The 22,579-nt window shown below is 46.1% G+C and overlaps 1 protein-coding gene across 1 annotated transcript in view; it reads left to right on the top strand.

The window, feature by feature from the left end:
* The window catches only part of ppp5c (protein phosphatase 5, catalytic subunit), a 37,947-nt gene that overhangs the window by 10,190 nt on the left and 5,178 nt on the right, over window positions 1–22,579 (top strand). Inside the window, exons 3-11 of the mRNA XM_041179293.1 lie at window positions 2,658–2,805; window positions 7,133–7,254; window positions 9,266–9,331; window positions 10,369–10,467; window positions 13,079–13,184; window positions 16,660–16,802; window positions 19,078–19,165; window positions 19,837–19,877; window positions 21,736–21,914. Of these exons, the coding sequence (XP_041035227.1) occupies window positions 2,658–2,805; window positions 7,133–7,254; window positions 9,266–9,331; window positions 10,369–10,467; window positions 13,079–13,184; window positions 16,660–16,802; window positions 19,078–19,165; window positions 19,837–19,877; window positions 21,736–21,914 (992 nt within the window). The remainder of the gene's footprint in view (window positions 1–2,657; window positions 2,806–7,132; window positions 7,255–9,265; window positions 9,332–10,368; window positions 10,468–13,078; window positions 13,185–16,659; window positions 16,803–19,077; window positions 19,166–19,836; window positions 19,878–21,735; window positions 21,915–22,579) is intronic.

Below are 22,579 nucleotides of genomic sequence, written 5' to 3' on the forward strand. Positions count from 1 at the left end.
ACCCCCAATAACCTTTGATTTCCTTGCTTAACAAGAATCTATCTGTGCCTTAAAAATATTCAGTGACCCTCCCCCCACTTCCATTGCCTTCTGAGACAGAGTTCCAGAATCGCACAACCTCTGAGAGAAAAAAATTCTCATCTCTGTCCTATAAAGACGACTGCTAATTTTAAAACACTGCCCCCTCGTTCTGGACTCACCTACGAGAGGTAGCATCCTTTCCATGTGCACCTTGTCAAGGCCATTCAGGATCTTGTATACTTCAATCAATTCACCCCTCACTCTTCTAAACTCCAGTGGAAACAAGCCCAGCCTGTCCAACTTTTCCTCATAAGACAACCCACCCGGGTATCAATCTAGTAAACCTCCTCTGATTCACCTCCAATGCATTTACACCTTTCCTTAATTAAGAGCCCAAAACTGCACACAGTATTCAAGGTCCGGTCTCACCAATGCCCTGTATAACTGAAGCATGACTTCCTTAACTTTTATGTTCAACCCCTGTCGTAATAAAGGGTAGCATTCCATTAGCCTTCTTAATTACTTGCTGCACCTGCATTCTAACTTTTTGTGACTCGTGCACTAGAACACCTAGATCCCTCTGCACCTTGGAATTCTGCAGTCGTTCTCTGTTTAAGTAACACTTTACATTTTTTATTCTTCCTGCCAAAGTGAACAACTTTGCATTTCCCCATGTTATACCCCATCTGCCAGATTTTTGCCCACTCACTCAACTTATCTATATCTGTCTGCAAACTCCTTATGTCTTCTTCACAACATACTTTCCTGCCTATCTTTATGTCCTGTCCAGTTGCTTGACTGCAGGGGACATATGACAGGTGTTGACTTCTGTCTGCCTGCACCACATCTCCCCCATCCCCCCCACCCCGGTTCCGCCACCCCCCCCAAAACCTCTGCAGGTTTGAACATGAATCACAGGGTGCCTGGCTAATAATTCCCTGGCTAGCCACATGCTTCCATAAACAACTGAATCTTCGCAGGAGCTTGACCAGTTAAACAGGAGAGAAAAATGTGTGGAACTTGAAGCCTTAAACCCAAACAGAGCGCAGTATGAGGGGAAGCGATTTGTAGGAAGGGCTGCAGTTGTTATTTGGAAATGCCATGACTTCAGTGTCTAAGCAAGATGGCCTCCCACTCGTCCACACGAACCTCTCTGCTCCAAAGCGAGGGAAGCCGTGCAGTAAGACAGTCCTGTTATTGCACTGTGAGTTCATTAAAAAGAAAAGGGAGATTTAAGTCCAGACTATTCCATTTTTGACTGACTCCCAACCTTGGTCCTTTGTGACGATTTGTTTTGCATATTCAGTGTAGCGCCGTCCAACAAATTCTAGAAATGCTGGCAAAGCTTTTAACAGTTGCTGCCGCACGTAGTCAGGTGCATGCATAGAACTGTCAGGGTATTTATAGTGGGGCTATGCGGGTGATGAATCTTCAGTAAAAGCTTAATAGAGAATCATTCCACATACAGTCAGCTGTTATAAATACAAGTTGGGTGTATTTGTGACTTATTTTAGCAGCAGGCTTGTCAGTTCCACTCTACCTCACAAAATTGCCACTAACTCATATCCATCTTTGATACCTTTAGATTGAAGGTGAGTTCTAAATATATCTTTGCTTCCTTGTGCATGTTTGCATACTTGTTGGCTTCGAACGGTTCTGCAGTTGACCGTCTGATTCGAAGTTTTGGGGGGGTTTTTTTAAGCTCCTACGTGCTGGTGGTTAATGGGGTGCTGTGCATTTCAAAGAATCAGATCGTTTTCAGTCAGGCATTTGATTGTGTCTCAGGACAGTCCCAAGTGAGGTAGTTAACCCTTAAAAAAAATCCACCTAGGAAGTTGGGTCTAGAATGTCAATGAAGCATAATGATGAATATATTTAAAGTGTTTTTAAAGTGCAACGATAACTATATGCCATTTTCATACGGTGTCTATTTGCACTGTGGGAATGCCCCAGCAACCCAATTGCAGATTGTGTCTTTCTAGGCAGAGGTTGAGTCTGGAACAATCTGAGCTGCATGGCATGGGTGGTTATCTGGTGCTTATCGCTCAGCTGCTGGTGGTAGGAACCAGTTCAGATGGTTTAAGAGTCATGCACAAAGTGGATCATACACTGGGTTAAGCATGATTTCCAGAAGCATATTGATACCAGCGCCAGAAATAAGCCCGTTGACAATGCTCAGATGTGAATGAGCCGGACAGGCTTTGAGCTGCAGGTGTGATGATCTTGTACTTGAGTCTCGGAGTATGTTATTGGGTCCACGCTCATACAGTTGGCGCCAGCCAGTTTAAACAACAACAGAACAAAATCCAGCTGAGTTTGTCACCTCTTGACTGCAAAGCCAGCTCCCTAACCCCTGGATTTCACCTCTCTTGACTGCAGTTAAGGAATGACAGTGGGATCACCGGGTTTGTGGGGAGGTTGGGGGGCAGTGGTGCAGGAAGTAGTGACTTTGGAAAGAGCAACCTCGATGGGCAAAATGGCCCTTTCTCGCTCTAGACTTTGTTCTGGAGAGTGATGGCATGGGTGGGTTGGGCTGACATGCCTTTTCGGGAAGGGTCTGTTGCTGCATAATGAACCCTGAACTCTACAGGATATGCAGTCAGATATAACCTTTGTTCCTCTCTGTTCCATTGCAGGTGGTTAAGGTGAAGCCAAATGATAAAGATGCTAAAATGAAATACCAAGAATGTAACAAAATTGTCAAACAGAAAGCGTTTGAGCGTGCAATAGCAAATGATGAGCTGAAGAGATCAGTGGTGGACTCTTTAGACATAGAGAGCATGAGTAAGTATTTAAGATGGTTAGCTTTAAAAATGCGACTCCACATTTCACACTGGACCTGGGGTTGAATGAAGCTCACACTTGTTTTCTCCACAGATCTAAAAACCATACGGCCCATGGTGGCCATTCAGCCCACCATGCCTGTGCCAGCCCTTTGAAAGAGCTATCCAATTAGTGTCTCTCTCCTGCTCTTTCCACCATTACTCTGCAAATATTTACTCCCAAGTATTTATCCAGTTCCCTTTTGAAAGTTGCTATTGAATTTGCTTCCATGGTGGCACATTCCAGATCCTAACAACTCACTGTGTAAAAGAAAAAGTCTCCTCATCTCACCTTCTGTACTTCTGCCACGCTTCCTGAAAGCACAGAGTGGGGTGCAAGTCCCAGGGACCCTCATGTAGCACACTCAGTTGTATTTTGCTCTTTGGGTTTTTTTTTTAGCAGAAATGCTGCTGAGGTATTCGCCCGTGGAAGGCATCACCATGTGAACGCCTGGCTAATTTTCTTCTCCCTCCTGGTCCCGAGGCTTGTGTACCCTGCCTCTTCCGAAACTCAGCTCAGTTCAGGCCAGGGATTGGACCTGGGAACTTCCAGTCTGATTGTCTTGAGTGGCATGTCAGGTGGTGTGCCTTATTCGCCCGCTTTGTTTCTCAAACTGGAGTGCACAGGGGCCTGAGATGCCTTACGTGAATCAGTGGCGGGCTTGGCAGGAGCCGACTGCAGCTGCCATACATGCAGTGAAGAGTAGGCTGGCTGCCTCACCTCATATGGGGAATTCCTGTGAACGACAGGAAAATCACCAGCTTAGACCCACAGTTCCCAAGGCTGGTGGTGGGTGCTAGGAGAGGAAAGCTTTTGAAATAATTTAAGTACTAAAACTGGAAGAAAGGATGCCAAAATGCAAACTTGTCCAGGAGTAACAACTATTAGAATTTAGTATTATAACTTATACTGATTTGGCTGGGGGGGGGTGGTGGCTAGCATTGTGTTCATGATTATGAATCCATTTGAAAAGGCCCCTTTCAGCCAAAAGGTTTGAGCATTGTTGCACTGGAGCATCAGGGAATTGGTAATGGTCTCCTTTCTAATGCAGACGGTGGCATAATCTGACAGGAGACCTTCCCTGTGTTTCTGCCGATGCATAGAAAATTCAGGGTTTTATCCACAGTCTGTGGCAGCTAATCTCAGGCGGCTGGGCCATGGGGGTGCAGTTTGTGTCCATGCATGTCCAGACCACTGTCTGGTGGTTACTACTCAAACCTGTGTGTGACATCCATGGAACCAGCTGGTGTCAGCACCTTCAAACGAGGCCCGATTGGACTGGTGATTGTGACAGGAGTTTCTATCTAAATTCCGGTGCAAGCGATTAAAGTTTCCTTTTTGCTGTCTGAGATCCCAGGACAGAGGCTCGTTACCAGTAAGTGTGGGTCGTAAGATTAGGGACTGCAGTGTTGTAGCCCCATCTTGGCCACCATGTGCTCTGTGCCTGTGTGCTTGTCTGTAACTCTAGGCAAGACGAGTAATTGAGGTCTCCTTTTTTTGCATCCTGCCTTTTCCCTTTCTCTTTCCCTCTCTCTATGGCTTTTTCTCTTGCCGTGTTTGGTTGCATGCACTTCTGCTGCCCCCTCTCTCTAATCCCTCTCAGCTGGTGCCTCCAATGGCTGCTGAGAGTTGTTGACATTGTATCAGAAGTTGTAAAGCTTGCAGCTTTAACTCATCTAAAAATAAACGGCGATAGGTGCACAGGATAACCTCCAAAGGTGGGACTTGAGAGCTCCTGCCTCAGAAACGAGCCTGAATACTTACTGGCTGCGATAAGAGAGCAGCTGGAAGGATAACTGGGTGAATAAATGGCTTCCCATTTTCCCCTCAGAAATGACATTTAGCCACGTTGGAGATTAGATCATTATCTTTCCTGGTTCATTAGCTGTTCCTAAGTAGATGACATGCCACACAATCCACAGTGGCTTCCCCACCCCAGCCCCAAGCGGTTTTTAAAAATTTATTCATTCAGGGAATTAGGATGTTGCTGGCAAAGCCAGCCTTTTATTGCTCATCCTTAATCACCCATGAGAAGCTGGTGATGAAATGCTACCTTGAACCACTGAGTGGCTTGTTGGGGCCATTTCAAGGGCAGTTAAAGAGGCAACCACGTTGTTGTGGCTCTGGAGTCTCATATAGACCAGACCAGACCGGGTAAGGACGGCAGATCTCTGAAAGATGCCCAATGGGGTTTGTAACGACAGTCTGGTACTGTAGTTTCATGGTCAATGTTACTGAGGCTACCTTTTTATCCCTGATTTATACAGTTGACTGAATTTAAATTGCTCAACTGTAAGTGGGATTTGAACTCAGGCCACTAAACTCCAAGTACATTAACATAACCACTATGCTATTGTGCCTATTCTGTTAATTCTCCCAAGTCAAGGGTGAGTGAAGGCGGCTTGTAGCAACAAGCTTTTATATTTTTGCAATGTTATGGCTGCTTGATTCATCTTCACAGTCTCTCATCTGTCCTGCTAATTCTGTTCATTCCCTCGCCTGTACTGTTGGTTCTACAGGTGCTGATTACTCTGCTATCCATGAACATACGAATTAGAATCAGGAGTAGGCCATTCGGCCCCTTGAGTCTGGTCTGTACATAAGACCATAAGATAATGGCTGATCTAATTGTGGCCTCAACTCCACTTTCCCGCCTACCTTCTATGCCCTTTGACTCCCTAGACAATCAAGAATCTATCTAACTCAGCCTTAAAAATATTCAATGACTCAGCCTCCACTGCTCTCTGGGAAATGGAGTTCCACAGACCCACCTGAGATAGAAAATTTCTCCTCATCTCCGTCATAAATGGGAGACCCCTTATTTTTAAACTGTGTTGGCCTTCACGTGTGATCCCAGATGGTGACCTTTGCGAGCGTGACATTCACAAACCTGTGAAAGGACAGGAAATGATCAGGTGATCTGTACATGTTCCTGACCCGCCGTACCTCACCTCCACCTCCGCCCCCACTCCCATTCCTCAGCACAGTCTTGCAATCTCCTGAATGGCAGAGAAAACAGACACAAGTTTAGACCTGTGAAGAGCAGGAGCTCTTCAATCCAGCTAAGCTCCAGGGGTCTGTGGATCACTTTCATCAAAAGTCCACACCAACTCTTACTACTTTCAGTAACTTGAAGTAACTTTTGCTTTCAGGACCCTTTGTGACTCTTGAAAGACTGCAGTGAGTTCATATTTACCGATATACTGCATGTTTGGTAACTCTTTGTGCCACCAAAACTGCCCCCTCTGCTTTTGTACTTTATACTCGTGCCCTCGAGTTCTCCAATTCCAATTGACTTCAAATAACAACAGAACATAACCACCTCTTCTTGACATTCATCAGTATTACCATTGCCGAATCCTCCCCCATCAACATCTGAGGATCACCCTCGACTTAAAACTTAACTGGATCAGACACCTAAATAGCGTGGCTACGAGAGCAGATCAAGGCTGGAATTGTGTGGAGAGTGATTAGCCTCGTGACTCCTCAAAGTCTTTCCACCATTGAAAGACACAAGCCAAGGGTGTGATGGAATGTTTTCCACTTGCCGGGATGAATGCAGCTCCTAGAACACTCAAGAAGCTCGACACCATTCAGGACAAAGCACCCCACCCACCACCTTAAACATTCACACCCTCCACCACCAGTGCACCATGGCAGCAGTGCATGTACCATCTACAAGATGCACTGCAGCAACTTCCAAACTGCAGAGGGGGCAGTTTTGGTGGCACAAAAGAGTTACCAAACATGCAGTATATTGGTAAATATGAATTCTAACATCTAGAAGCATTAGGACTGCGGAACCTATAGGGAACGCCATTGCCTGCAAATTCCCCTCCAAGCCCCACACCATCCTGACTTGGAAATATATCACCGTTCCTTCACTGTCACTAGGTCAAAATCCTGGAACTCCCTTTCTAACAGCACTGTGGGTGTTACTACACCACGTGGACTGTAGCAGTTGGAGGTGGCTCACCACCATCACCTCAAGAGGCCGTTAAGAATGGGCAATAAATGCTGGCAAATGAGTAAAAAAAAAACAACCCACCTGCACAAAATCTTAGTTCCTGCAGCATTTTAAAATGCTCAAATTATACTTACTCAGTGTACATTTCCCCTATGAAAGAAAACCATTCCTTGAGCCTATCCCGATGGCTGAGAACCCTAAATAAGTTAGGAAGGCGTTATCATAGCTAAACTGTGCCGACCCTCCCACTCTGCCTAACTCATATTTTGATCTTGTACTTGTTCCAGTCTCTCAGTCTCCTGGCTTTTATTTTGTATTTAGCAATCGAAGATGATTATACTGGCCCCAAACTGGAAGATGGGAAAGTCACTTTACAGTTCATGAAAGACCTGATGCAGTGGTTTAAAGACCAGAAGAAATTGCACAGGAAATGTGCATATCAGGTAAGGAGCTTTTGCTTTGTGCTATTGGGGTAGGTAACAACATAATCTGGGCACTCGCTGAAAGACAGATGTAGATATCGACAGAGGGACCAGTTTGCTCTAGGGTACGGTTCTCCTGCTAATTGGCTTTTGTCCCTTTCCCTTCCGTTTCTCATTATTGTCTCTTGGCTGTTACCGATTTCTCTCGATATTGCACCTTGTGTTCGCATGTTCTCAATGTCAAACCATTGTGCAATCTTTTCTGCCCCTCACCCCCCCCCACCTTGGCTGGGAAGTGATGCCCTGGACACTGGATGCCTTCTGGTATCTTGCCCAAATGCCTGTTCCTCTTAGACGGTGATCATTGTTGAGCTTTGTGTTGCTGGATTTTGTCACTCTTGCCGGCTTTCCACATTTGGGTGAGCTGAGAGGCTCCAGCCACCTGGATGACTGAACAGGCTGGGGCTCCTTACTCTAGAAAAGTGAAGGCTATGGGGTGATCTGGCAGAGGGATTTAAATTTATGAAGGGTCTGCTACTGTAGACTTAAAGATGATGTTTCCACTTGTGGGTGAGACCAAAACCAGGGGACAATAAATATCAGATAGTCATCAATAAATCCATTGGGGAATTCAGGAGAAACTTCTTTACCCAGAGAGTGGTAAGAATGTGGAACTAGCTATCAAAAATAGCATAGCTGACTTAAGGGGAATCTAGATAAACACATGAGGAAGAAAGGAAGAGAAGGATAGAGAGATTGAGTTAGATGAAGAAGAGTGGGAGGAGGCTCGTGTGGAGCAGAAACACCAGCATGGAGCAGAGGGGCCGAATGGCTGTAAATTCCATTTCAAACTCGAATTGAACCCTGTACCCCAGGGGCAACATCTGGCAGCCCAGAAGTTTCGGGGATTCTCTCTGACAAATGATTCTGCTGTTAAGTCTTTTTTTTCCAAGGCTTGCTGTAGCACATTGTAACCAGGAGATGTCAGGGTGGCAACTGCACAAGATGGCAAGTCTCGAATAGCATGTCTTAACCAGCGCAGTACTGGCAGGATCGTAGAAACAGCAAGCTCTCTCCCATTGTCTGATTGCATTTTTGCAAAGTGCCTGATACGCTTTACCACATTGAAGGCACTGTAACAAGCTGTCATAGTTAATGCTTGTTTTATTGGTTTATTTGCAGCTCACACATTGTGCCCCTGAATCGCTAACATTATAACAGTAAAACTACAAGAAATGTGCTTATTAATTAGTAACCCAGTTCTTAATTTTCTGTCCCTCTTTCATTTTATTTTGCCTCCTTTAATCCTTCTTCTTCCTTCCCTACCCAACATAATTTTAAAGTTTAATATATTGATTTCATGTTCCCGCTCCCACTTAATTTTGATGAGAAGTTTTCAAAACACTGTCTTCAAACCTTTACGCACTCTTTATAGAGCAGATATATTTAGAAGGTAAATACCATTGCATCATATCACTGGGATAGTTGCTTTTAGGCACCTGTAAACTTGCCAGGAATTTGGCAATTTTAACAGGTTCAACTGGTCTGTGGTGCTGGGGAGAGAAGAAATTAGGAGGCTGATTGTTCATGAGCAGTTTAGAACTTGCAGTGGAACACACACCTCTGAGTTTCCCTGTGTTCTGAGTCAGAATGAGAATACGCATCAGCTCTCGAGTTCTTAACACCATTCACACACCCACCCCCGCAACTCCCTTCACTAAATGGGAGGTCAAATTCTGATATGATTTAGTGTTTGTAACATTTATCCGGGTCCCATATATCCATGTCTTGTGAGTTTCTGATTAAGGCTCCTGTTTTCATATTTAGCCCCTTCCTATTTTCCTTTTAAAATTTTATGTGTGATTTGTTTTTTTCTTCTCTTTCTCTCCGTGCATGTTCCCTTTATGTTTTTTGTACGACCCCGCAAGTGCATTATTTATCACAGAACGTGGCCTGCATGGATCCTTTCGGGTGGAAACATTTTCCCCATTTCCTGCAAGGTGTGGCTGACTTATCTCTCCTTCCCTTACAGATTCTGGTCCAGGTGAAAGAAGTGCTGTCGAAACTACCCAGCTTGGTAGAGATCACACTGGGTGAGGTAAGGGCTATGCCGGGTAACAATCCCTCCATGCAAACAAATGTGTTGGGACTAATAATGGTTCTGCCACTGTAGTGATACGGAAAGGGATTAATTGGTAGCTCTTTCAAAGCATGGGCCCAGTGGACCGAATGCATTCCCCCTGTGCAATGTGATTCTGGCATCATCGAATCTTTACTAAACAGAGAATAACGGAAACTCAAAATGATCTGTCAGAGCAACCTCAGTGTTGAGATCTGTTCTTGTGCAAGAGGAGGTAGGTATATTGACATGTATACTTCCAATTTTCCTGTGCAAGCGCTTAAGTTCCACCGAGGCTGATTTGATAACAAATACAAAAGCAACTCGACACGATTTGAGGAGTAGAAAGATATGCAGATGGGGTTAAATGAAGTAGGACGGAGGAATCTTCTGGAGCCAAACCAAGGAGCAGTGGTGCTGCACAGCCTGAACCCATGCCACACGCTTTGTGCAATTCTATTCTTTTCCCCTCAATTTTGTTCTTCCCAGAAACCATTCCTGGGCAGTGGCAGCACTCCTGTGCCTCGTCCACATTCCTGAAAGAGCCTGGGCATTGATGCGAGGGCTCGACATCACAGTGATGCGAGGGCTCGACATCACAGCAAAAGCCAACCTTGTAGTCACCATGCATTTTATAGCAGGGGCCACTGTGACTGATTTAGCCCAGACAACACATACTGAAGTCAATTAGGCACCCACCCCCATGCCAACCACTGCCGCTCTGATCAACACAATGGATGCTGGCACCAAGTAGCACCCTGGTCTTAAAAGAGAAAATGCTGGAAATACTCAGCAGGGCAGGGAGCATCTGTGGAGAGCGAAACAAAGTTATCATTTCTGGTCAATGATCTTGTCATCAGACATTGCTGGGTTGCAATCCTTGCTGCATAAACTCCTCGAGACCTCAGAGACTCCTATGGTTTTTTTTAGTTGTTGGGAGGACAGTGTTTCATCTGCTGCCTGTATCTGTGCGTCTGTTACTTGTTTGTACTCATCTGGCTGTTGTTCCCTTTCAGAAAGAGTCCATTACCATTTGCGGAGACATTCACGGGCAGTACTATGACCTGTTGAATATATTTGAACTCAACGGATTACCTTCAGAATCTAATCCTTATGTATCCTTTTCACCTTGGGGGAAATCCTTGGTAATGTGAATGAGGTACAATTGGCCCCAGTGCAATTCTGGGAGGGATAGAAAATAAATAAGTTGTCTTTATGTAGGACCTTTCAAATCCTCGGAATGTCTTAAAGCGCTTCACAGGCAGTGAAGAACATTGGCTAGTGTTATGTAGGAAACGCAGCAGCCAATTTGCAAGGTTCCACAAACAGCAACAAGATAATTGACCTATTAATCTGTAACGGTTGATGTTGGTTTAGAAATAAACGCAGAGCAGCGCGTTGAGACACACCCCTATAATCTTTGGTGAGCCCTGCATGATTCTGTCAAACAGGCATCGAATCATGGAAATTTGCAGCATGGAAGGCCATTTGGCCCCTCGTGTCTGTGCTGGCCAGCAAGGTGCCCTCCAGCCTAATCCTGTTTCCGAGCTCTCCGTCTCCGTCCGTACAAGCCTTGAGCAGAATATTATGGCGGGGTGGGGGGGGGTGCGGAGGGACACAGAATGCAACGAGGAAGAAGCTGTCCCAATGGATCCCGGAGACAGGAATGTCTGGGGTTTGGGCAGGTGGTGTGCTTGATGCAGCATGTGGGTAGGAAGAAAGGTAGGGGTTCCATCTTATTGGGGCTGCCCTCTGATCCGCAAAGGGCAGCCCCCCAAAGATAGTATTCCCCTTTCTTTCCTGCCTTTTGGAATTTTAAAAAGTGGGCTGCCCGACTGCTGATGCCAAACATTTTATGGCGTTGGGCAGAGTATTATCAGGGCCAATTGACCCTTAATTATGTATTTAAATCTGGTGGGCAGTCGCTGATTTCAGCACCCCCACCACCCTGTATTATGGGGGTGAGCATCTCTAAGATCCAGGCTGGGCCTGACCTTGCATCTGACCATGCAGCACTTCTACGTCCAGCCAGGACCTCACTTTAACATTCCCCTTAAAGGACAGCGCCTCCAACGATGCAGCAATCCTTCAGCACTGCACTGGAGATGAGATTTGTACTCGAGTCCTAGAGTAAGGCTTAAACCTATTGCCTTAGAGTGTTAGCACCGAGTACAGTTGAGTGAAATAAGTGGGTATATTCCACAGTAATACTGGTTAACGGATAACAGTGCGGTTTGTCTTTGGGCCTGACTCTCATATTGCTGATGAGAAGCTGGTGTCCAGGTCATGGTGCCTCTCCCATCTCAGCTCTCTGTTTCTCCTTGCTAGTTTTCTCCACCAGTGTTGACCATTTGCTGTTGTCCTGTTCTATAAGTGTCACCATTCAGACGTTTTGACCAACTGATCACATACCATCTGAGCATCAAGACACTATTTGGCTTTGGGTGGCTTCACACTGATTCCATTCCCTTTCTCAACCTCCATCCACCACAGCCCCCTTTTTGGCAAGTTCAGTAAATAGTGATTAGAAGCAGGGATTCCAGTTGGTTTCCCTTCTCTTCTCCGCCCCCCAAACCACTCTTATTTCTGAGATCAGAGGTTCTGAGGCCAGATTTAGCAGCCTGATCGAGATATGTTGACACCGACTGGAGATAGAAGCTGGCCAGTTCTCTATGCATACTGCTGTATTACTCCTTGTTAGCCTTGCTTGAAGCATTTGTATCAGAGAGTGGATTTTAGTAGCACAGGTTGCACAATAGTCTATATTCCCTATCTATCCATGAGCAGAAGACGGGAACAGAGGCTGGAATTCTGCAGAGTAACCCATCTGACTCCCAAAGTTTGTCCACACCTACAAGGCACAATTCAGGAGTGTGATGGAATACTCTCCACTTGCGTGGGTGATTGCAGCTCCAACAGCACTCAAGAAACTCAAGGACAAAGCAGCCTACTTGGTTAGCATCCTTCCACCACCTTAAACATTCACTCCCTCCACCACTGACGGACAGTGGCAGCATTGTGTACCATCTACATGATGCACTGCAGCAAGTCACCAAGGCTCCTTCGACAGCACCTTCCAAACCCGTGACCTCCACCACCTAGAAGGCCAAAGGCAGCAGTTGCATGGGAACACCACCACCGGCAAGTTCCCCTCCAAGTCACACATCATCCTGGCTTGGAAATATTTCGCTGTTCTTTCACTGTCATTAGGTCAAAATCCTGGAACCCCCCTCCCTAACAGCACTGTGGGTGTACCTACACCACAGGGACTGCAGCGGTTCATGAAAGCGGCTCACCAGCACCTTCTCGAGGGGCAATTAGGGATGGGCACAAATGCTGGCCCAGCCAGCAACACTCATGTCCCATGACCAAATATAAAAAATTTGGAACAACAGCAATACAATGGCTGCTTGGGCCTTGGGCCTCTGCTACTACAAAAATACCCAGCGATGTGGAAGTTGTGGCAACAGCACTGGCACTCCCTTCTGGCTTTTGCCTTGTGAAACATTTATAACCTGTTAAATTATATTCCAGGTTTTCCACTAGAAATAGGGCTGGAACCTAAATTAGTTTGGGAGCCGAGGGTGCTTGTGTGCATCCACCAAACCTGGCGAGGTGTTTTGTTACTCCTCACCCTTTGTATAATGCAAGAACCAAGTCCTGTTTCATGTCTAATGTTCTCCGTTGTTAATCCAGTGCTTACTCCTTAATCTGCATGTTGCTCAGTTATTTAATGGAGATTTTGTAGACCGAGGGTCATTCTCCGTGGAGGTTATATTAGTCCTGTTTGGGTTCAAGCTACTTTTGCCAAACCACTTCCACGTTCTCCGAGGTAAGATTTATTTTCCCTTTTGTCCTGAGGTAAGAACTTTTCTTCTTTCGTGGAATGTGGCCATCACTGGCAAAGCCAGCAATTATTGCCCCCATCCCTAATTGCCCTTGAACTGGGTGGCTTGCTCGGCCATGTCAGAGGGCAGTTAGGAGTCAACCACATTGCTGTGGGTCTGGAGTCACATGTAGGCCAGACCGGGTAAGGACGGCAGATTTCCTTCCCTAAAGGACGTTTGTGAACCAGATGGGCTTTTACCACAATTGCCATGGTCACTATCACTGGACTACCTTTCTATTCATCTCTTTTTATTAATTGAATTTCAATTTCACCAGCTTCCCTGGTGGGATTTGAACCTGTGCCTGCAGAGCATTAGCCTGGGCCTCTGGATTACTGGTCCAGTGAGATTACCACTACCCCATCGTCTCCTCTAAACTTGCATTCCTGTGGAGCCTTTCACCACTTTAGGACAGCCAATGAAGCACTTTTTAAATGTGTAATCACTATTGTAATGTAGGAAACACGACAGCCAAACTGTGCACAGCAAGATCCCACAAACGGCAATAAAATAAATGACCAGGTTAACCTGTTTTTATTTCAAGATGTATGTTGACCCTCAGATCTTGAAAGGGGTCCTTCCTGGTTCTGGGGCAGTGTCTACATGAACTCAGTCAGCTTCCCTTTCACCCCTGCTCTCTGATGAAAAATGACCCATCCAACCAGGAATCTGCTTTAAATGAGGTTTGCCTTGCCATGAGTACATGCCCTAAGGTGCCAAGTAGAGACCTTGGAAAGGGAATTGGATAACTACCTGAAGAGAAGAAATTTGCGGGGCTACAGGGTGAAGGTGGGGGAGTGGGACTAGGTGAGTTGCAACGGGTTGGAAGGTTATGGGGAGAGGGCAGGAAATTGGAGTTGAGGCCGAAATGAGATCAGCCACGATCGTATTGAATGGCAGGGCAGGCTTGAGGGGCTGAATAGCCTACTCCCGCTCCTAGTTCTTATGTCCTTGCAGCGGGCCAGCATAGGCACAACAGGCCGTATGGCCTCCACTGATTCTATAGGACAAAGGTGCCAGTGAGCTAGTGTGATGGGGCCGCTGTTTTGGTGCATAAAAGCTCTTCATTAAAATAAAAATCACTTCCCATTTCAAAAATGGAGAGCATCAACCAGAAAATTGGCACGAACGGGAATTAATTGAAAGTGGGAGAAAATAAGAGAGATTAAACGGAGAAAAGGAAAATTAAAATCCTTGAAGGGGAGGTGGGTAGTAACTTGAAATAAGAGGGGGGGACGTGGAATTCAATTGTTGGCAATTCTGTATTTGTTTAAATTAGTTAGTGTTTACCACTCCAGACAGCGAGACTGGGACATGTGGAAAGGCAAAATTTCGGGACTGGTGGACGTAGGGTTAGAAAAGAGACCAGAGGAAGGCAAGTTGGGAGGTGTTTTTATAAGATGAGAGGCAGGGAGTAGTAACTGCTCCACTGCAGCTTGCCATATAGCCTAGAGAGTAGGTGTTAATGCAGATGAAACCATTTTGAGCATGTCTAAGCTCACCCTTGCCACTGGGAACCGATGGGTGGTTACATGAAGTATATCAATGGAGAACACCCCAAAGCACTTTCACAGTGAATATTTTAGGTGTGCAGTCACACTGTTGTTATGTAAACAAACAGTGTCCCTCAAACAGCAGTTACATAGAAGAAATATTGGCCAGGACACCTTGGAGACCATATGCACTTTGAAATAGTGCAGTGGGAGCTTTTATGTTTCCTTGAGAGGGCAGAAGCAGTCTCCATTTGATCTCTTGTCCAAAAGATAATAACTCCGACTGTACTGTACTCCCTCAGTACTGCACTGGAGGGTCAGCCTGGATTACGTGATCAAGTGGATGAGGCAGGGGCACTTGAATCCACAATCTTCTAACCCAGGCGCATTTTTCAGCACTAAACTCTCCACAGGGTCACAAATCTCAAGCATAGGCTGGTGACAAGTGTAACATAATGAAATCTAATCCCAGTGGGCGAACCCCTGATACGCAGGCTGCGGGAGAAGAATAGCAGAAAAGTGAGCAAAAATGGAAAAGGGAGCTATGGAAGGAGTAGAGGGCGCAAAAATAAATGAGGAATAAATTTAGACAGATAGTGAGCTAACAGGAAAGAGCATTAGCTGGGCCGAGATGAGTTGATCAGTTCTATTTTTGGTGTTATTTTCTTCCTACCTGGCCTTTCCCCTCTGTCTCCCCTCCCCTCCCCACTCCGGAATATCATACCACAGGAACTCTGTTCCTACCGTCTCCGCGCACCCCCCCCCCCCCCCCCCCCCCCAACCCCCAACCCCACCCCAGGTATCTCGCTCAGGCGGCCGTTTAATGCCTTTAGTGTCAGCTATGGCTCAGTCGGTGGCACTGCTGCTTCTGAGCCACACGGCTGTGGGTTCTGAGCCACACGGCTGTGGGTTTGAGTCCCATTCCTCAGACTTGAGCACAAAAATCCAGGCTGATACTCCAGTGCAGTGCTGAGGGGCTGCTGCACTGTTGGCAGTGTCGTCATTCGGATGAGACCTTAACCCCGTTTGCCCTCTCAGGTGGACCTCAAAGATTCCACGGCCAATATTGATCCCTCAAACAACATCACAAAAAGCAGGTTATCTGGTCATTATTACATTGCTGCTTGTGCACACAAATTGTCTTCCTGCATTGACACTGACTACACTTCATTGGCTGTACAGCTCTTTGTAACATCTGGTGGTTGTGAAAGCACCATAAAAATGCAAATTATTTGCAAATCTAGTGTTTTTGCTGATTGACCATGGGAGAGATTGCAGCTGAGCCCATTCATGACTCTGCACTATGTTGGTATAGGTTATATACGAGCATACGAATTAGGAGCAGGTGTAGGTCACTCAAGCCTGCTCTGTCATTCAGTAAGATCATGGCTGATCTGATTGTAACCTCAAATCCATATTCCTGTCTACCCCTGATAACCTTTTACCCCCTTGCTTATCAAGAATCTATCTAGATCTGCCTTAAAAATATTCAAAACCTCTGCTTTCACTGCCTTTCGAGGAAGAGAATTCCAAAGACTCATGATCTTCTGAGAGAAAAAAATTTCTCCTCATCTCTGTCTTAAATGGGCAACCCTTATTTTTAAACAGCGACCCCTAATTCTAGATTAGGTTAGGGTCACTGATAATATTCTGGAGCGGCTAGAAAGCTGCCTGACTGTTTCTTCCCCTCTCCCACCCCACAATTGAACTGCAGTGTTCTCCTTGGCTGAGCCCCAGTAGGGGGCCCAAGAGCAAGCTTAGCTCTCCAGCAAGAAATAGCTCATGACACCTGGAGGAAGGGAAGCAGGAGCGGATAAATTCTGAGAGGCCAAGGGGCCTTTGTGACTGGAATTAAAGTTGACGGTGGCATGTGACAATAAAACAGCAGCATCCACGGCTCATGGGAGGTTTGTTCTTGGTCCCTTAGGTAACCACGAAACGGACAACATGAACCAAATGTACGGTTTTGAGGGTGAGGTGAAAGCCAAATATACGTCACAGATGTTTGAGCTGTTCAGTGAGGTCTTCCAGTGGCTGCCTCTAGCTCAGTGCATTAACAGTAAAGTATTGGTGAGTGATCCTCGGTCTGGCTGCTTCATTGGGTTCGGACTGCTTGTTCCTTGACTGTCGAGATTCTCAAGAAAAGGCCGCTAAAGAAAGACAAATGCCTACAGTGCTTTTTTTTTCACAAAATCAGGCCTTGCTAAAGTGCTTAATAACCAGTGAAGTACTTTTTTTCTTTTGAAGTATGGTCATTACTGTAATGTAGGAAATGCAGCAGCCAATTTTCATGCAGCCGGTCCCCACAAGCGGCAATGAGATAACGGCCAGCAATGTTATAATGTCATTAATTACTGATTAAGTACATCTGAAGTGTAGTCACTGTGGGATGAAATGTGCCAGTAAATTTGTGACACTGCAAGATCCCACGCACACATGACTTGATAACTTTCTTCAAAGTGATGTTGATTGAGGGATAATATATTGGGCCCAGGGCACCAGGAGAACTCCCTTCCTCTTCAGAATAGTCTTGGTGGGATGTTTCCATCCACCTGAGTAAGCAGTTGGGGTGAGTGGGGGTCTCGGTTTAACATCTCACCCAAAAGACTACACCTCTGACACTGCAGCGCTCCCTCAGTCCTGCATGGGGAGTGCCAGCCAGGAGGGCACTGGGATCCAGTTCTGCAGGCACCAGTTCCCCTTAGATACCATGCCAAAGTAGCTGTTCATATGTGTAGAGAGTTAAGCTCACCAGGCTTTTCAACTCTAGGAGGCGGGGGACAATCCTGCTGAGCCAGACCCTCTCCACCTATGCAGTGCTTACTTGGCAGTACCACAGCTGCTGCCAACTTGGAGTATGCCAGATCTTCCTGATCTGGTGCCCTCAACAGCTTGCATTTTTATAGCGCCTTTAGTGTAATAAAAAATCTTCCCAATACCTTTCACAGGAAGGTTATCAAACAAAATTCGACACCGAGCCACGTAAGTGATATTAGGACAAGTGGCCAAAAGTTTATCTAAAGAAGTAGGTTTGAGGAGGGTCTTGGAGGGGAGGTTTGTGGAGGGAATTCCAGAGCTTAGGGCCGAGGCAGCTGAAAGCACAGCCGCCAAAAGTGAGGCAGTGGAAATTAGGTATGTACGAAATTGGAGGAGTGCAGAGATCTTGGTGAATTGTAGAGCTAGAGAGGATTACAGAGACAGGAAGAGGTGAGACCATGGAGGATGTACATAAAGATGAGAATTTTACAATCGAGGTGCAGTGTAGGTCAGTGGGTGCGGGGGGGTGGTGATAAGTGAACTGGACTTGGTCTGAGTTAGGATGCAGGCAGCAGAGCTTTGGATATGCTTAAGTTTTCAGAGAGTGGAGGGTGGGAGGCCAATCAGGAGATCATTGGAATATAAAGAAAAAGAAAGACTTGCATTTAGATAGTGCTTATCATGACCTCAGGGCATCCCAAAGGGCTTTGCAGCCAATGAAGTACTTTTGAAGTGTAGTCACTATTGTAAGAACTGCGGCAGCCAATTTGTGCGCAGCAAGCTCCCACAAACAAAATGTGATAATGACCAGATAGCCTGTCTTAGTGATGTTGATTTGAGGGATAAATATTGACCAGGACACCAGGATAATTCCCCTGCTCTTCTTCGTAATGTGTTGGGGTATCTATAATGTCTACTTGAGAGAACAACGAGACCGTGGTTTAACAGTGCAGTACTCCTTCAGTACGGCACTGGAGTGTCAACCTAAATCTCTCAAATAGCAATGTTATTGTGACCAGGTAATCCATTTTTCCTTCGTGATGTTGATTGAGGAATAAATATTGTATAAAAACAAACTGAACCGTTGAGTTTAGAAGCCACTCGGCTAGTTCTCATTGGGTGGGGTGTCTTCTGGATGATGCTGGACTATGCAGCCTTCACAAGAAATAGGACCAGGGGTCGATCACATGGCCCCTCGAGCCTGCTCCACCATTTAATATGATCATGACTGATCTCGGGCTTCAACCCCACTTTCCCGCCCACTCCCCATATCCCTCGAATTCCACAAGAGACCAAAAGATCTGTCTGTCCCAGCCTTAAATGTATTCAACGATGGAGCATCCACAACCCTCTGGGGTAGAGAATTCCAAAGATTCGCAACCCTCTTGAGTGAAGTAAACTCTCCTCATCTCAGTCCTAAATGATCCTTATCCTGTGACCACCCCCCCCCACCCCCCCCCCCACCCCAACCCTAACTGTGCTTTAGTTTCCCCAACCAGTGGAAACAATCTCTCAAGCTGCTTCAGAATCATGTATGTTTCACTGAGACCGCCTTTCATTTAAGATTATTTTATTCACCGTACAATAGATTATGCATGGTGGACTCTTCAGTGAAGACGGCATAACCCTCGAAGACATCAAAAAGATTGATCGGAACCGGCAACCTCCAGATTCAGGTATGAAATCCCAACCGGCAGTGCTCTGACGGGACTCGCAATCACTTTACATGACCAGGGCTTCCATGACTGGTGGCCTGCACCCAGGACCGGGTCTTTACCACAGTGGGATGTAAGTCATTAATTTGATCAGTGTGGGCGGGGGGGGGGGCGGCAGTGGAAACGTGAAATTCAAGCTCGTTTGTTAAGCCAGGTTTTTATTTTTTTTTTGAAAACTTCAACATGTATGTTTACACGGCAAGAGGGGTTACGTGCAGAGGTAAAACTTGGACGTCACTGTTTTGAGGCAGATTTAATCCCTCAAGGAATGTACGCAGAATGAAATGTACCTTAGTCTCAAACGTATTCCACTTACTCAGGTAGAATTTATCTTTCTACCAGTCACACACACACATTGCTTGGTTACAAATGAAGAGACTTTTGTTCCTTTAACAATGTTTCTTGGTCACACAAGTAACAGGCAAACTTATTTTTTACTTTTTCGCTTTTTTCCCCTGTTTTACCCTGTCCTCTCCCCCTTCCTCATTTATCTTCTCTCTCCCCCCTCATCTCCTCTCTCACCTAAGTGTTTCATTATGTCCATTATCAGGCTTGCTGTTTCCCTGTTCCTGACTATTGTGTCTCTCTACATTTTTAAACCTGTGTTTGCTTCATTTGCTCTTTTGCCACAGGTCCAATGTGTGACTTGCTCTGGTCAGACCCGCAGCCTCAGGTAAGAGTCCAGAATCTGGGCATTCTGCATTCAAACCTTGGGGGCCCTTCTATGTGTAAGCCTAGATCAGAATTAATGGAGTATAACGTGGGGAAAATGTGAACATGTCCACTTTGGCAGTAAGAATAAAAAAGCAGATTATTTAAATGGAGAGATATTGCGGAACTCAGAGATGCAGAGGGATCTGGGTGTCCTGGTACATGAATCACAAAAAGTATCTATGCAGGTAGAGCAAGTGATTAGGAAGGCACAGGGAATGTTGTCATTTATTACAAGGGGAATGGAATATAAAAGTAGGAATATTTTGCTATGGTTATGCAGGATATTGGTGAGTCCACATCTGGCGTACTGGGTACAGTTTTGGTCTCCTTATTTAAGAAAGGATATAAATGCATGAGAAGCAGTTCAGGGAAAGTTTACTCAACTGATTCCTGAGTTGAAGGGCCATCTTTTGAGGAAAGGCTGGACAGGTTGGACCTGTATCCATTGGAGTTTAGAAGAATTATCTTATTGAAACATACAAGATCCTTAGGCGACTTGACAGAGTGGATACTGAAAGGATGTTTCCGCTTGTGGGACACAGTTTTAAAATAAGGAGCCGCCCATTTAAGACGGAGATGAGGAGAAGTTTTTCCTGAGGGTTGAGAGTCTGTGAAGTTCTCTTCTCCAGAGAACGGTGGAGGCTGGGTCCTTGAACATTTTTAAGGCTGGGTTCGGCAGATTCCTGATTGGCAAGGAAGTCAAACATTATAGGGGCAGGAGAGTGGAGTTGAGACCACAATCAGATCAGCCATAATCCTTTTGAATTTGGAGTGGGCTCGGGGCCGAATGGCCCCAATTCATATGTAACTGCCCCAAAGCCTTGGTAATCGAAGGCCATCCATCTTCACAATGTGCTTTAACAGTTTTCCTGTTCTGTTTAAGTTATGTGGGCCTGGCCGTTGGTAAAGTATGGTGAGCATGGCTGCCTCATATAGTGAATAAAAATCAGAACCCTGAGATCTGTTAGTATGAGCAGCTGGGGATATCTACGACATTAAGGGAACATGATTTCAAAGTTGTGCTTCCCTAAGACTCAGCGATACTGTCCACGCACAGCTAGGCAGTGAGCGTCAGCGCTCGATTTAGCCACAGGGCTCTCGTAGCCAGGCTCAGCCCTGTCCTTGACTCGTTTACATGCCTGCCCTTTCCAAAGGGAGCTGGTCAGAGGCTGAATAACCCCACCTTTCCTCCCCTAGACGAGGAGCCCCAAGAGGGGATTTCATTGGAATGTACTCTGAGAGGCTTGACAGGGTAGATGCTGAGAGGCTGTTCCCCCTCCTAGCTGGAGAGTCTAGAACTATGGGCTATAGTCTGAGGATGAGGAATTGGCCATTTTGGACTGAGATAGGGAGAGATTTCTTCAGTCAGAGGATTGCGAATCTTTGGAATCCTCTACCCCAGAGATCATTTGTTGAGTATATTCAAGACTCTGATAGATTTTTGGACACTAAAGAGAAAGAAGGTATTTGGGGATGGTGCAGGAGATGGAGCTGAGACCGGAGATCAGCCATGATCTTACTGAATGGTGGAGCAGGCTCAAGGGGCCGAATGGCCTACTCCCGCTCCTTACACTATAAACCATTGTGGCACCTCCAACCTCTACCCAGTTTGACATCGCCAAATGGGATAGAGGCATGGGGAGGGGGTTCAAACCTGGGCATTCTGAGATGCCACACGTACGATGCATTTTCTCAGCTGGCTCCACCAATAAAGCCCTGGCCACCAGGCTGTTGCCTGTCATTGGTGGCTCTTGTTTTCTCCCGTATCTTGCCCGGTGCCCAGAGTGAAAGCGTCCCATCTCCATTGCCTTTTCCAGAATGGAAGGTCGGTCAGCAAGCGTGGCGTCAGCTGCCAGTTTGGGCCCGACGTCACCACCCGGTTCCTGGAAGAGAATAAACTGGATTACATCATCAGGAGCCATGAGGTGAAACCAGAGGGCTACGAGGTTACACACAATGGCAAATGTATCACTGTGTTCTCAGCACCAAACTATTGGTGAGTATTCTGCACTCTTCCAGTGACTCATTAGAGCACAGGGAGCCTGTTCTGCCCAGGATGGGTGGAGACCTTGCATTCCTCCAACCGGTTTTTCTCCATGGAGTGCGCAGAAGGAGGCCTTTCAGCCCATCCTGCCTGTGCCAGCTCTGTGTCGGGAGCAATCCAAAACTAATGTCACTGCCCTGCTTTCTCCCCACGACACCGTATCCTCCTTTGCGCTGAGTGTTTAACTAGCTTTGAACAGAGAAGGTTAAGAGGGGGATTTAATTAAGGTATTCAATATCATGAAAGATTTTCTTTGAGTAAATAGCGAGAGGCTATCTGTACCGGCGGGGAGGGTCAGTTATCAGAGGGTCGCAGGTTTAAGATAATTGGTAAAAGAAGGAGCGAGGGAGAGAAGAGTTTTTTTTTACACTGCGAGTTGTTGTGACCTGCAGTGTACTGGCTGAAAGGGCGGTGGAAGCAGATTTCAGTAGGGAAACTGGTCAGATTGCTTAAAGGGAAAATAATTGCAGGCTTGTGAGAAAAGAGCGGGAGGAGTGGGGATAATTGAACTAATTTCAAAGAGCTGCACCAGCACAATGGGCCAAGTGGCCTCCTCCTGTAGTTTTGCTATTATTTCCCCTTGAACAGATGAATGCCCTCTCTTTCAGCCAGTCCCT

The sequence above is a fragment of the Carcharodon carcharias genome, chromosome 34 (genome assembly GCF_017639515.1).
Source record: "Carcharodon carcharias isolate sCarCar2 chromosome 34, sCarCar2.pri, whole genome shotgun sequence".
NCBI classification, from domain to species: Eukaryota; Metazoa; Chordata; class Chondrichthyes; order Lamniformes; family Lamnidae; genus Carcharodon; species Carcharodon carcharias.